At 36.3% G+C, this 15,413-nt stretch overlaps 2 protein-coding genes across 18 annotated transcripts in view; one reads left to right on the top strand and one right to left on the bottom strand.

Annotated features, from left to right (window-relative positions):
- Positions 1–15,413, bottom strand: part of LOC119628738 (synapse-associated protein of 47 kDa) — a 73,042-nt gene that overhangs the window by 9,584 nt on the left and 48,045 nt on the right. For 4 of the 17 annotated variants that reach the window (XM_038012156.2, XM_038012164.2, XM_038012161.2 and 1 more), the window contains 2 exons: positions 7,246–7,323; positions 3,741–6,300 (listed from right to left, as the gene is read on the bottom strand). The exons of 10 other annotated variants lie outside the window; for them this stretch is intronic. In XM_038012156.2, the coding sequence (XP_037868084.1) occupies positions 7,270–7,323 (54 nt within the window). In that variant the 3' untranslated portion in view covers positions 3,741–6,300; positions 7,246–7,269. Of the gene's footprint in view, positions 1–3,740; positions 6,301–7,245; positions 7,324–15,413 lie in introns of those variants that run through there. 3 more of the 17 variants (XR_005244904.2, XR_009973566.1, XR_009973567.1) reach the window with 1 other exon arrangement.
- On the top strand, positions 7,945–14,520 carry LOC101741602 (organic cation transporter protein). The gene is made up of 6 exons (XM_062669479.1): positions 7,945–8,715; positions 9,791–10,216; positions 11,189–11,596; positions 12,568–12,817; positions 13,505–13,689; positions 14,241–14,520. Exons 1-6 carry the CDS (start codon positions 8,585–8,587, stop codon positions 14,476–14,478), a joined length of 1,638 nt encoding a protein of 545 aa, XP_062525463.1. The 5' UTR covers positions 7,945–8,584; the 3' UTR covers positions 14,479–14,520.

Below are 15,413 nucleotides of genomic sequence, written 5' to 3'. Positions count from 1 at the left end.
GGTACTACGAAGTCTGCCGGGTCAGCTAGTTTTAAGTAAAGAATCATAAAAAAGTTATAGTATTTCAATCCTTGTTTGTAATATTAATTTTTAATTGCATTTAATTGAATAACAACACTCAAAATACTCTCTCTCTCTAGTTGATGACATTTTAACACAAATACAAATAACTTCGCCGAGCTTAGTAAATTATAGAAGTAGTGGTTTACTACCATTTCGACCTTGAAGGATCTCCTCACACTCAACCATATTTAATTACCGGATCACGAGGTTCCCAATCATTCGAAATAGACGATTTTCATTTCTCTCTACATAATATTCTTAAAATTCAAAATACTTGTAACGGGTGCGGAGCTTGGCAATGTGGTATTGTAGTAAGATTGGTAAAACGGTGGAGACGAAGTAAGGTAGAATAGATAAGATATTTTTTTTTTTTTAGTGCCTACATGGATGGACGACCTCACAGCCCACCTGATGTTAAGTGGTTACTGGAACCCATAGACATCTACAACGTAAATGCGCCAACCACCTCGAGATATAAGTTCTAAGATCTCAGTATAGTTACAACGGCTACCCCACCCTTCGAACCGAAACGCATTACTGCTTCACGGCGGAAATAGGCGGGGTGGTGGTACCTACCCGTGTGGACTCCCAAGAGGTCCTACCACCAGTGAAAGTAAATGCGAGCTCACTAATAAAATAAATAAACAATTAGAAAACTTTGCGATTCATTTTGGGTAATAGCATTTTACTCCTCTACCTTCCCACACTGCAATCAGATCATTATGTAATAGCGACTGCTGTATATTAGTTCCTTTCACAATGTCTTATGCTATCATTAATAACTGGTATACAATCAGAAGACAATGTTGACATCACTTTTTTATTGAATAGACCGGTTAACAAACCAATTGTACTTTTTTGTTTTTCATGTATCGCACTGTTTATTTGTTTTTTGGTGTACAATAAAGAATACTCTCTCTCTCTCTCTCTCTCTCTCTCTCTCTTAACAAGCCTAAGACTCACTTGTTGTTAAGTTTTTATCGGAGCCCATGTATGGTGTTATGACCAGTACTACAACCCATATGAAGCCTAGAGGTATTTCAATGGTAGTTATAACGACTGTCCCGGCTTTCAAATTGGACCGCATTACTGTTTCGCGGCAGTAATGGATGAATGAATGAATGAATGAATGATTTATTTTATTTCAGACAACAACAAGTCCATATGTGTACAAAGTATCATTGAAACATACTTAAAATCAATAAAACCAATAAAATAAAAAAGATACATTTATTAATAATAATTATCAGTTGAATACATTTCAAATATTCCACTCAACTGATACTTACTTCGAAGCAACCATTATTATTATTATTATTTAGTCCGCAAGTGAACCATGGTACAATGGTACGATGTTATTCCTTCACCGATGAAATCTATCGTGAACATTTATTTGTTGAGTACGTATTTCATTAGAAAAATTGGTACCCGCCTGAGATTCGAACACCGGGTGCATCGCTCAACACGAATGCACCGGACGTCTTATCCCTTAGGCCACGACGACTTCGAAGGAGGTTTCCAAGCCTAGCAAGAACATCGGCGAGCATAACTTAGTTTAGGGATATAGTATATATAATAGCCCGTGGAAACCTCCTAACACTAGTAGTCTTAGTAAACTACTAGTGTTAGTACAATCCTAGCAAGAGCATCGGCGAGCATAACTTAGTTTAGGGATATAGTATATATAATAGCCCGTGGAAACCTCCTAACACTAGTAGTCTTAGTAAACTACTAGTGTTAGTACAATCCTAGCAAGAGCATCGGCGAGCATAACTTAGTTTAGGGATATAGTATATATAATAGCCCGTGGAAACCTAACACTAGTAGTCTTAGTAAACTACTAGTGTTAGTACAATCCTAGCAAGAGCATCGGCGAGCATAACTTAGTTTAGGGATATAGTATATATAATAGCCCGTGGAAACCTCCTAAGACTAGTAGTCTTAGTAAACTACTAGTGTTAGTACAAGCCTAGCAAGAGCATCGGCGAGCATAACTTAGTTTAGGGATATAGTATATATAATAGCCCGTGGAAACCTCCTAAGACTAGTAGTCTTAGTAAACTACTAGTGTTAGTACAAGCCTAGCAAGAGCATCGGCGAGCATAACTTAGTTTAGGGATATAGTATATATAATAGCCCGTGGAAACCTAACACTAGTAGTCTTAGTAAACTACTAGTGTTAGTACAAGCCTAGCAAGAGCATCGGCGAGCATAACTTAGTTTAGGGATATAGTATATATAATAGCCCGTGGAAACCTCCTAACACTAGTAGTCTTAGTAAACTGTCACTGGTGGTAGGATCTCTTGTGAGTCCGCACGGGTAGGTACCACCACCCCGCCTATTTCCGCCGTGAAGCAGTAATACGTTTCGGTTCGAAGGGTGGGGTAGCCGTTGTAACTATACTGAGACCTTAGAACTTATATCTCGAGGTGGGTGGCGCATTTACGTTGTAGATGTCGATGGGTTTCAGTAACCACTTAACACCAGGTGAGCTGTGAGCTCATCCATCCATCTAAACAATAAAAAAAAAAATTGGACCGCATTACTGTTTCGCGGCAGTAATAGCCGGTGGAAATGTCCTATCACTAGTAGTCCACTAGCCTAGCAAGAACATCGGCGAGCATAACTTAGTTTTAGTCCGGACATCCCATAATCTCTCTCGGAATGACTACTCTATGGAACCGACAAACACAAAGCACGCTTCAATAATTTATTACGATTCTGCAAAATCTACGGCAAACGAGGCAATTACGTTAACAACATGGTTTCTTTATTACCATCCCACAATTGAATACATCAGTGGAAGAGTGACATATGTAAAAAAGATTATATTTCATTTTTCTCGACGAATAAAAATCTTTTTTTTTTTTATTGCACTTGTAGGCAGACGAGCATACGGCCCAGCTGATGGTAAGTGGTTACCGTCGCCCATGGACTTCAGCAATGCCAGGAACAGAGTCAAGCCGCTGCCTATCCGTTATATATACCGTTTGGCTATGGAATGAGCTCCCCTCCACGGTGTTTCCCGAGCGCTATGACATGTCCTTCTTCAAACGAGGCTTGTGGAGAGTATTAAGCGGTAGGCAGCGGCTTGGCTCTGCCCCTGGCATTGCTGAAGTCCATGGGCGACGGTAACCACTCACCATCAGGTGGACCGTATGCTCGTCTGCCTAGAAGGGCAATAAAAAAAAAATAAAAAAAAAAATATCTTTTAAAGAATCACAGACTTTTGGCGGGAACTCCAAAAAGAGCGCGCGTACAATTTGAAAATTTTTTCATTTTTATTTCAATTTTGTTATTTTTTCATAAAAATACTGTGTAAATAGTTGAATTTATTAGTGGTGACCCTTAGAAATGGAGGGTAACGAGGGGGGCGGGGATAACCCGCCCACCTCAAATAAACGTCCTCGCGTTGAGGATCGTGGTGGTGACCCCAAGGTGGACTTTGGCGTTGGCGGAGGCGGTGAGCGTAATGACTCTTACTTGCCTTTTTTTAAACCAAACTATAAAAGACTTTATCCAGAGAACTCTGCTAATACTGAGTTTAAAGTATTTGTCGAAGCAACTAATAAGGACAGACTGGGCAACAAGAGCCCTATTTACTTAAACCACGTTTTTGCAACGGAAATTAAAGGTGTGACGGCAATTCAAAGAGTGAATGCCAATAAAATAGCAGTTATTTTTAAACAATATAACACAGCAAATAACTTTATTAAGAATTCGTCTTTCTTAGAAAAATATGACATGAGAGCTTTCATTCCTGCTGCGCAGATTGAAAAGACTGGAATAATAAGATTCGTTCCAGCTAACATTTCTAATAAAGAGTTGTACAGTAGGCTATCGTCAATATATGAAATTATTGCTATCAGAAGATTTACAAAGAAAGTAGGACATGAGCATGTTCCTTTACAAACTGTAAGCATTACTTTCTTATCTAATATTCTACCAGACAATGTTCAATACGACTTATTCTCTTATAGAGTTTTTGAATATATACCACCATTGCAACAATGTTTCAAATGTTTCAAGTTTAACCACTCAGCTAAAATATGTAACAGTAAACAAAAATGTTCTATTTGTGGAGGTGAGCACTTATATAAGGAATGTGACAAGCCCACTGAAATTTGTTGTACAAATTGCAGCGGACCTCATCTTGCCATTTCAAAAGTATGTCCAATTAAAATGAAGAAAATTATGGAAAAGAAATCTAAAATTACTTATGCAAGTGCTACCTCAACCAAGCAAGTAAATAACAATGACTTTCCTCCACTTCCAACATCAAAAACACCTATATATAATACTGTAAATAAATCTGTATATAACTCTGTAAATAAGCCTCTATATAATTCTGTAAATAAGCCTGTAAATACACATGTAGATAATGTAAATAAACAACAAGATTTATTGCCTTTAGAAAATATTAAAAATCAAATTGTCTCCAACAATGATGTACTTATGGCCCTTGTACAGACATTGGTGGAGCTAGGCAATAAGGGTGATAATTCACCTACTACAGTGAAAACAATTAAGGATATCTTAATTAAAAATCTAAAATAATGGATCTAGGTCCTTCACAGTCTAAGATACGTATTGCTCAGTATAATATTCAAAGTGCCAATAGTAAAAAACCCTTGCTCATTCAATTCTTGAAACAACAAAACATTGATATATGTCTACTTAATGAAACCTGGTTCAAAGATAACAAATTTAAAATATCAGGTTACAATATTTATAACAGAAATTCAAACAATAGTCATAATGGTGTGGCAATATTAATTAAACCATACCTCAAATACAATATTATTAACACTACATTCTATGAGGACATTCAAACTGCTGCTCTGTCTTTATCAACAGTAAGTGGTAGTTTGACTGTTCTTTGTGTTTATTGTCCACCTACTAGTCGTCATATCAGACTAAATAGATTACAGAGTATAATTTATAATCTTCCAAAACCAATATTTGTAAGTGGTGACTTTAATGCTCATCATATAGCTTTTGGTTGTTTATCTAGTAAGAGTCGAGGTCACAGCTTATTTAATATTATTGACAACTTAGATTTATGCATTTTGAATGATGGCAGATTTACAACTGTCAACTATCCTAGACGAAATCCTTCTGCTATTGATGTTAGCTTCGTCAGTGCGAGTCTTGCATCTATGTGTGAGTGGTCTGTCCATCATGATGCCATGGGAAGTTATCATTACCCTACAATAACAGAAATATCCTTAATTATTGATAAATATCACATTGGTTCGCCAGTAGACAGATTTTTATATAAAAAGGCAGATTGGACTAAATACAACACTCTTTCCAGAACAGTTTTCAATAATTTTATCCTAAATTCAAATGACCCTATATTAACTTATAGTGCTTTCTGTTCTTGTTTGGATACGTTAAAAACTATGACAATTCCTAAACTTACAAAATCAAATAGTTTCAAAAGCCGTTTGCCAACACCCTGGTGGAATGATATTTGTGAACAAAGTGTCATTGCATCTTATAATGCTCTCAAATTATATAGAAATGTACCATCCATAGAGAATTATATTAACTATAAAAGAAAGGATGCACAGAAAAAAAGAACAATAGCAGAGCAGAAAAAAATTGGTTGGAATAATCTAACTAATACTTTCAGTAGAACAACACCCATTAGTAAGATTTGGAATTTACTTAAAATGTTTAAAGGTGTTAAAACTGGCAATAAGTCATATAGAGATGAATTCATTCCCTCATTTTTGGATAACTTAACAGACAATAGTAATTTAATTCAGACCAGTAACTTGAATTTTTATTTTAATTTAAACAATGACAATCAAAATTCAAAATTTTTGGTTGAACCCTTTACATGGTCAGAATTTACAATAAGTTTACAATCTAGACGTAATACAACACCAGGTATGGATGACTACCCTTACCTATTGATTAAAAATCTGGATGAATCAGCTCAAAAATTATTTCTAGATATCCTCAATTTACTTTGGCTTAACAACTATATTCCACAGGCATGGAAAACACAGTGTGTTATTCCGATACTCAAACCAGACAAGGCACCAGAACTTGCTAGATCATATAGACCAATTTCTTTATCTTCATGTCTTGGCAAAATTTTTGAAACAATGTTAAAAGTTCGTCTTGACTGGTATGTTGAAGCTAATCACATCATTCCTGATGTCCAATATGGCTTTAGGCGAGGGCGAAGCTGTGCTGATAGTTTCATCTCTTTAATATCTGATCTGAAACATGGGAAGGAAAAAAATTTACATACTGTTTGTATATTCCTTGATGTTCAAGGTGCCTTTGACAGTATAGATCCTGGTATACTTGTGAAAGTTATGTCAGGGCTAGGAATACCCGGACAACTCTGCAAATGGATATATAACTTCTTGAATGAAAGGACAGTATATGTAAAATACAATAATATGCTATATGGTCCAAAATCTGCCTCGAAAGGCATAATGCAAGGTGCTACTTTATCTCCATTATTGTATAATATATACACTAGTCAAATCTGCAACTTTATAGATAATGTAAATAATAATGTAAATATTCTACAATTTGCTGATGACATCGTTTTGTATAGTAGTAACTATAATTTACAAGTAGCAATAGACAGTATTAATGTAGCTTTATCCCAATTGTTCTATTATTACAATGATATTCTACATTTAAAAATTAATCCATCCAAGAGCAATGTAATGATATTCAGCAAGGATACACCAATCTATAATGTCATTTATAATGGTGAAATTATAAATAAGGTTACCAGCAAAAAATTTTTGGGAATAATAATAGATCAGAAATTAAATTTTGAATCACATATTAATCATATTTCAAAAAATGCTTTAAGAGGTCTTAATGTTATGAAATGTCTTGCTGGAGTATCATGGGGTGCAGACCCCAAAATACTGTCTTTAATATACAAATCGATAGTCAGAAGTCATTTTGATTATAGCTCTCTAGCTTATTTGAATAGCCCACATGCAAATAAACTTGATATATTACAGAACAGAGCTTTGAGAATAATATCTGGTGCAATGTGCTCAACTCCCATAAGGGCCATGGAAGTTGAGACAAAAGTTATGCCATTAATCTTGAGAAGACTCTTACTTGCACACAGATACTGTCTCAAATTGTTATCTTCTAATAATATGCAAATAGTTAAAAAAATTGCACCATACCTAGACATCACCCCTCCTTCATTATTAACTGGAATAACCCTTCTTAACAAATATACACCACCGTTGTCCATAATATATCTGGAAATAGATAATAAGTATAAAAAGATCAGTAAACAGTCCCTTTGGCCATGTTACTCTAATAGTTATCACTCCATTTCATATCCAATAAATATAATCCCGAGTACAATTAATAGCAATTCTGATATGATTCAGTTCTTGTCACAAAACTATACATATTACACTATATATACTGATGGCAGCAAAGGGAATAACTATGTGCACGCAGCATTTTATGATTCAAAGGCTAGGTTTTCTCAAAGCTTTGTTTTGAATGAATCTTGTTCCATTTTTACTGCAGAGGCTTATGCTGTTTATCAAGCCTTACTGCGAATTACTGTGGTTAATAGCTGTACAAACTTTTTAATAATAACTGATTCTTTAAGCCTGCTAGAGAGTTTAAGTAATATATCTGTAAATTATAAAACTAATTACGTCTTGTATATTATAAAAGAGCTTTTGTATAAATATCATCATAAGAATGTAAATATAGCATTTATGTGGGTTCCTTCACATAGAGGCATAACGGACAACGAAAAAGCTGACAAAGCTGCACGTGAGGCTATAAACAGTATTGACGTTACAGACTCATTACTCGTACCTTTCACTGACTATTTTCTAAATATTAAAGAAAATATTTACACTCTGTGGACGGAATTGTGGAAGAAAGATCAGGAAAACAAGGGAAAGTGGTATGGAAGTATCCAAGATAACCTGCCTGTTAAACCATGGTATGACAAATTGAAAACTAGTGAAAGTCGAGATTTCATCACAACAATAAACAGATTGAGATTTGGCCATAATACTGCGCCGTCACACCTAGCAAGACTTGGCATTGTTTCAAATAACCAATGTATACACTGTCAAGCAGAAGAAGGGACGATCCATCACATTATTTTCGATTGCCAAAGTTTCATAATTCAAAGACTTGTGCTGGCTAGTGAACTTAGTGATACCAATGCATTTAAGTGTGTCTCTTCCTCCCGCCCGCCGCCACTTAACTTTTTACTAAAAGATCCAACATCCTATAAACCAATTTATAATTACATAAAAAATACAATTCAAACAATTTAAATGACAAAATTTAGTGAAGTGAAGTGTAGTGACCCCAAAGCAATGAACATTTTCCAAATAAGATATGACCTAAAGGTCTCTGTCACCAGGTCATAAAATTAAAAAAAAAAAAAAAAAAATAAAGAATCACAAATGACGTTAACGCCATATTTTTTTTGGCGTTACGACCAATTGAATCATAAGCTTTTGTTCTTTAAAACATTGTAATATGAACACGTTTTATATAATCAACTTGAATAGCTTTTCTGTTCGAGTGGAGCTTTATATGGGTTTTCAAATAAGCAAGCCTTTAACTCCAATGTGGAACGAACTAGTAGATCGTACTGTAAGCTCTCACGGGTAAGTAAATACAATCATCGTGCCCATTTCCACGAAGCCATCATGGTTTCCGGTTTTGAAAGGTGTGAGTTCCGTGAGACAATTCTCAGCAACAGGCTGTTTTACTCCCGTGCTATTGCTCATGACCATGAGCAGCAGTGATTACTTACCATTAGTTGTAGCATGTGTACAATGGTAATAAAAAACAAAATTTGTGATTTCGGCATCATGTCCCAAAGCAGGTTATGATGTCTACGGGCTACAATGACCACTTGGCACCACGTGGTCACCAGCACTCATAGATATCAACAACGTAAACACCGCCAGCCACCTTGAGACGCGAGTTCTAAGTCTTCGTTTGCACACTACAACAACTGCTCCAGTGCTCCACCCTTCAAACCGAAACACATTACTACTTCACGGCAGAAATAGGCAGGATCGTGGTACCTACCCGTGCGGGCTCAGAAAATACCTTACCACCAACAATTACGCAAATTATAATATTTATTACACGATGTTCCGTCACCGTAGAAGTCATTTATGAACATTTTTGACGTATTTTATCTGAAAATTGTTACCTGCCTATTGGATTCGAATAGCTACAAATGCACCGGGCGTCTTATCCTTTACCGTATAATTTATATAATATAATAAAAACTTACTCAAAATTTACAAATTGTTTTATATGGTCTTCATCCACCCGAGACACCAATTCTATTGTTTCCATAAATACCGTACTTAACTCATGACATAAAATTAGATGAGTCATCATTTTTGATACAGCAGCCAGCGGTTCGACATTAGCACTCCGTCATCGCAAAACATTAAAATATGGGCTCCGATTTGCTCGACAGTTTTATTCCGATCTAAGGAGTTTACATCGTCGGTTGATGGCTAAGATATAAAAATCCCTAACACAAATATTAAGAGCCATGATGGAAACATTGGAGAATATAGTATAACTATTTAACTAACGAACTATTAATCATCAGAAACAATAGCGACAGCCAAAATAGATGACTTTAGATATTAAATATACCTTATACAAATGAAAAAATCTCTTGGATTACGATTAAATAATGATTCCGAATTCAAGTTCTGACATGGACGGTACGAAACGGAAATCGGTAACTATTTCTGAAAAAATAGAAGATACACCGAAACAAGATGAAGATAAACTGATTCAAGCGATAGGTGAATTCGGGAGATGGCACGTGATGCTAACTATGACGCTATCTGCACCGATTCGAATGACGGCAGTCTGGAACCATTTGGGAATCATATTTCTGGCACCGAAAACTGAATTTATTTGCGCGGAGAGACGTAATAACAACGAAACCATCCAAGAATCGGAGTGCTACAGTGATTGTACTGAATACGAATACAAAACGGATTTCGTGAATACAATCATTTCTGAATGGGACCTAGTTTGCGATCGATCCTGGCTGACAAACTTCAACCAGACAGCTTGCATGTCCGGTGTTTTATTGGGCAGTATAGTTTTTGGATTTTTCGCTGATAGGTAAGTTGTGATTAGTTCTGATACATATACTACACACTTCAAATCCACTACTTAGAAAAATTACGTTTATATGTAGAGCATTGAGAAAGCCTTCCTTGTCCTTCAATCAATATCTACAATTATATTTTTAATAGAAAAAATAAATGGAACCACTGTACAAATTTAGACAGTATCATCTAAAGAAACTTTGTTATGGATGTGTGAAATGAATTAATAATTTAAAATATATATTAAAAAAAAAGTATACTAGAAAATTAACAAATTATCTATGCAACAGTCAAGCTAATACCAAAAAAACGAACCAGATAGAAGGTAGAAAAAATTTGAAGTCGTCGTGGCCTAAAGGATAAGACCTCCGGTGCATTCGTACAGAGCGATGCATCGGTGTCCGAATCTCACAGGCAAGATACCAACGATACTGAGATTCACGATTAACTTCCACGGTGAAGGAATAATATCGTGTTAAAATCGAACCCGCAAAATTATAATTTGCGTAATTACTGATGGTGGGACGTCTTGTGAGTCCGCACGGGTAGGTACCACCACCCTGCCTATTTCTGCCGTAAAGCAGTAATGCGGTTCAGTTTGAACGGCGGGGCAGCCGTTGTAACTATACTGAGACCTGAGAACTCATATCCCAAGGTGGGTGGCGGCATTTACGTTGTAGATGTCTATGGGCTCCAATGGTAACAATTTAACACCAGGTGGGCTGTGAGTTCGTCTACCCATCTAAGCATTGAAAAAAAATAAAAAAACAATTGTCTTTACCTAACATCCTACCCACAAGCTTTCGAAATTAACCGAAATATCGGGAACTCATTGAATGTAAAAACTGTGGTAAAATCCGTTAAATAGTTTTTGATTATAAATATAAGTTTTTTTTGTCCAAAAGTCATAGTAAAAGTGGCAATTTTTTTAAAAAAAACCTATTATTGTTAGTGGATTAGTTAGTTTCAAGATTGTTTTTTCCAGATTCGGTCGTCGTCCCGCTCTCCTGACGGCCTGCACCACGCAACTGATAGCTGGATTCACAGCGCCATTTTGCCCAAATTACATCACATTCACCTTGGTCCGATTCTTCAACGGCGCAGCTGTTGCTGGCGCATTACTGACTTCTTTTATTCTAATGATTGAAACCACGGGCATATCGAAAAGGGAACTAATGAACTGTATCGTTTCCGTGCCTCTGTCGGTGGGAGAAATGATAATGCCAATGTTTTCATATTACTTGAGGTCTTGGACTAGATATAGTTTTGGTCTCGCCCTGCCAAATTTGGTATTTTTGGTTTTATTCTTCATCGTACCAGAGTCTCCGAAGTGGTTGATTTCCGTTGGAAGGCTCGAGGAGGCGAGTTTGATTATGACGAAAATAGCGAAATGGTGAGTATTTTTAAAAGGTCACCTAGCGCTATACACTATAATAGACTTCAGAAAATGAATTTCACCGCTCACATTCAGACATAGCGTTGGTCAAAAAGAAACACATATTGGTTTTTTTATTCTCTTTTTGTTGCTAACTTGGGTGGACAAAGCCTATATGGTGTTAAATGGATATTGTTAATCACTGGAGTCCATAGACCTAACCACGAACCACGTTAATGCCGCCGCCCATTTTGAGACATGAGTACTAAGTCTTTTTTACAATACCACGGCTTCCCCACCCTTCAAACCCAAACGCATTACAGCTTCACGACAGAAATAGGCAAGGTGGTGGAACCTACCCGTGCGAGCTCACAAGGAGCCCCACCACCAAGAACTCACAATATGTCCACTACAAGAAAAAATGTTTTATTTAAATCAACATCTAGCATAATTACTTTGATGAACATGTATTATTACTCATTAAATTGTATCTATCTAACTAGACCCTATTTTATTCGCTGAGAAGATTAAAAACGACAACATTTAATGACCAACCTAATGAAAAGTGTACTTCTTAATTACATACAACGGCCGTCTGGTGTAGTGGTAAGTGACATGGACACTACACAAGGGGGTCGCGGGTTCGAATCCCGCCAAGGGAAGATGATATGTATAAATATAAAAGTATGATAAATATAAATGTCTTATGAATGTATATTAAATATATGTATGTGTATAATAAAAATATTATATTTATTTCCGTTATCTGGTACCTGTAACACAAGTTCTTTACGAACTTATCACGGGACCAGTTAACGTGGCGTGATTGTTAGCAAATATTTATTATTTATTTATTATTTATTTATTATTTATTTATTATATGTATTTCCTCAAATTAAATTTACAGAGTCCTAGACCTAGGCAGCGTTTGATTACTATATCTCAGATCTGAAAAACATCACCTATTTTGAGATATCTTTTGATTACAGGAATAGACTTCCAACAGAAGACATGATGGATAGAGTAAAGATTATAGCATTTGAATCCAATGTTGACGCCCACAAAAACGTCAAGGCTACTTACTTAGACCTGATCAAAGTGCAGGAGATAAGGTGGAAGAATATCGGATGCTGTCTTACGTGGTTTATCCTCGGGCTGAGCTTCTATGGCAGCAATCAGTACATAGGACAGACCAGCCCTAATGTTTTCGTTGCTATTGCAATGGCTGGAGCTATTCAGGTACTCTTATGTCCAACAGAAAAAATATCTTTAGCAGAACCATCACTCGTGCCATTAATAAAAGTAACAACGTCTTTTATTGTAGATAGTTAATGGGAACAAGAGATTGATAAACGTACTTATTATGTATAAATATATGTATGTCGGATTAAGGGTCAGACATTAGGAATGTAACCGAGGTATAACAGATAGGAGTTTAAATTACTATTAAATAATCACTGATCGTAACCCAATAATTGAAATAATCTATAAAAATGGAGACTGAACTAATTAAATGAAAATCGTGAATGATAACGGTCACATAAGGCTGTAGGTACTATCTGCCAAGGACAAAGTTCCGTGCACTGATCGCAATAGGGGCAGTACTAATCGTCAAAGACAACGTTCCGCATCCAATACTGTGCAGTACTGACTCTTGGAAGACAGTGGTCCATACACTAAGACGCATCCGCTCAAATGCGCCCAGAGCATATTTTTTTATACTTTTAATCACACGAATGTTTGTCAGATGTGAGAATTGAACCTACGACCCTCGGTTCACTCGTCAGAGGCGTTAACTACAACACCACCAAATCGATCAATAATCAGCCACATGATTGAGATATTAATGTCTTGAAACTGAGCCAACATGCAAGATAACACTATTCTCCCTTTTTCTTATCGGTCGTAATGCTTTCTTTCCTCAAGATACCGGGTATTCTTCTCAGTGGATATCTGTGCAAGCGCTTTGGTAGACGTCACACGCTGATATTCTTGTTTATCTTGTGCGGCATCAGCAATGCCTTACTATCGGTGCCTGACGATTGGTATTACTTCAAGCTCTTTATTGGATCTACCGCCGTCAGCAGTGCGTCTGGAGCATTTGCGACCGTGTAAGTAAATTGCGAAATAATGTATGACAGTAAGGATCCCAATAACGACGTATCGGATGATTGTTGGCAATCCGCAGGCTACAATTAAGGAAAGTAACGTAATGCCTCATATTTTAGATGATTTCTTTTCCACTCCTACAGACAATTAACTTGAACGCCACCACCTTACTAAGGTCATTATAGGCTTCCAATTGCGTGGCCTAACTACACATTAATTTTAAAAATACCTGCCACACACACCGATTTAATATCAATCTGTTTTGAATAGATGTTTTTGCTTTCCATGACAGACTACCTTTGACCCATTCCTTGTTCTATTACTGACCATAGAGACCGACTTAGCTGGAGGTCTTGAGGCTAATGAACTGATCATAATCGGCCACACGTTAACAGCCAAAAAGTAGTCAGAAGAACATCGGGACGAGACAAGCAAACTAACCAGCACTAACCACATAAAGTCCATACGGTGGTACTGAATACTGGACTATTAAATATGCCTTTGATAACATTAACAATCACTTAAGATCGATTAATTAGTCCTTTCCTTTCAGCTACATGTTCACAACAGAACTCTTCCCGACGGTAGCCAGAAATATGGCGATGGGAGCTTCATCAACGGTCTCCAGAATCGGTTCCATGCTGGCTCCTTTCATCGCTGGTCTTACCGCCACTGGACCTTGGATTCCACCGACTGTTTTCGGCCTTGTACCATTCGCCGCGGCAGTTGCGTGTTTCTGTCTACCAGAAACCAGGGGCAAAAAGCTTAAAGATCACTTCGGAGAAACATAATGTTAAAAAAATAAATCAATGCTCTTTTGAAATGAACCACAATCTGGCATTTTTTTCTGTTTAAGACCTTAGTATGTATGTTTTATATGAAAAGGTGAGAGTCCTTTTGAACTTTAGGCTGTGAAACGATGCGGGTCTCGTGATTTAAGGATTGTGATAAGTGATATAATATATGACAACCGAAAGGCCGTCATGGTGCCGACGACCCCCAAACTAGCGACGGGTAAGAAGGATAAGCTGACGGAAAGGAATGTACTATACTTCACATTGAATGTAATAAAAAAATAAAACATAAATTAAGTTTGAGCACCTTCGAACAGTAAGAAAATTGGTTATAAATAGTTAAAGGGGTACACATTTCAATATAAAAAAAAATAATTAAGATAAAATGTTTCCACGAATTTTAATTCCCAGAACATGTTCAATTAACATTGTATGTACTTATAGACTGATAACATAACTTAAAAATTACATTAACCAAGAAAGCTAACAACACGCAACATCTAAGCCACGCGAGAATGTAATAAGATTAATTTATACGTTATTTAATTAGGGGTACGTATTGCAAGGTTCGTTGATACGATAGGAATGATTATCCTGTTTGAAAACCTGAATTATATGAAAAACATGGTATTTTAAAACAGTATCCGCCTTCAGAATTGCGATTTTCAGAGTTGAGATTGTTTTTCGCTAAATTTTGTTAATGCCAATCCTAAAAATACTCAAGGAACGTTGTCGACAATTCGTCTTTTCGCATTAAAAGTGTACAATTCCCAAAAACATTCGAGATTAAATTAATATGCGAAATCATTTGGTATCACCAGTATGTTTTCTCATAAATACTGTCATAAGAGCGTAGTTTAGGCTTAGTTTTTTTTTGTGTTTTTGTTATCTATGTTTTGACTACTAATTTTATCTTATTTTAAACGACAGAT

This window comes from Bombyx mori, chromosome 7, assembly GCF_030269925.1.
Source record: "Bombyx mori chromosome 7, ASM3026992v2".
Classification (NCBI taxonomy): domain Eukaryota; kingdom Metazoa; phylum Arthropoda; class Insecta; order Lepidoptera; family Bombycidae; genus Bombyx; species Bombyx mori.
Note: the sequence above shows the minus strand (reverse complement) of the source record. Positions and strands in the feature narration are given on the sequence as shown.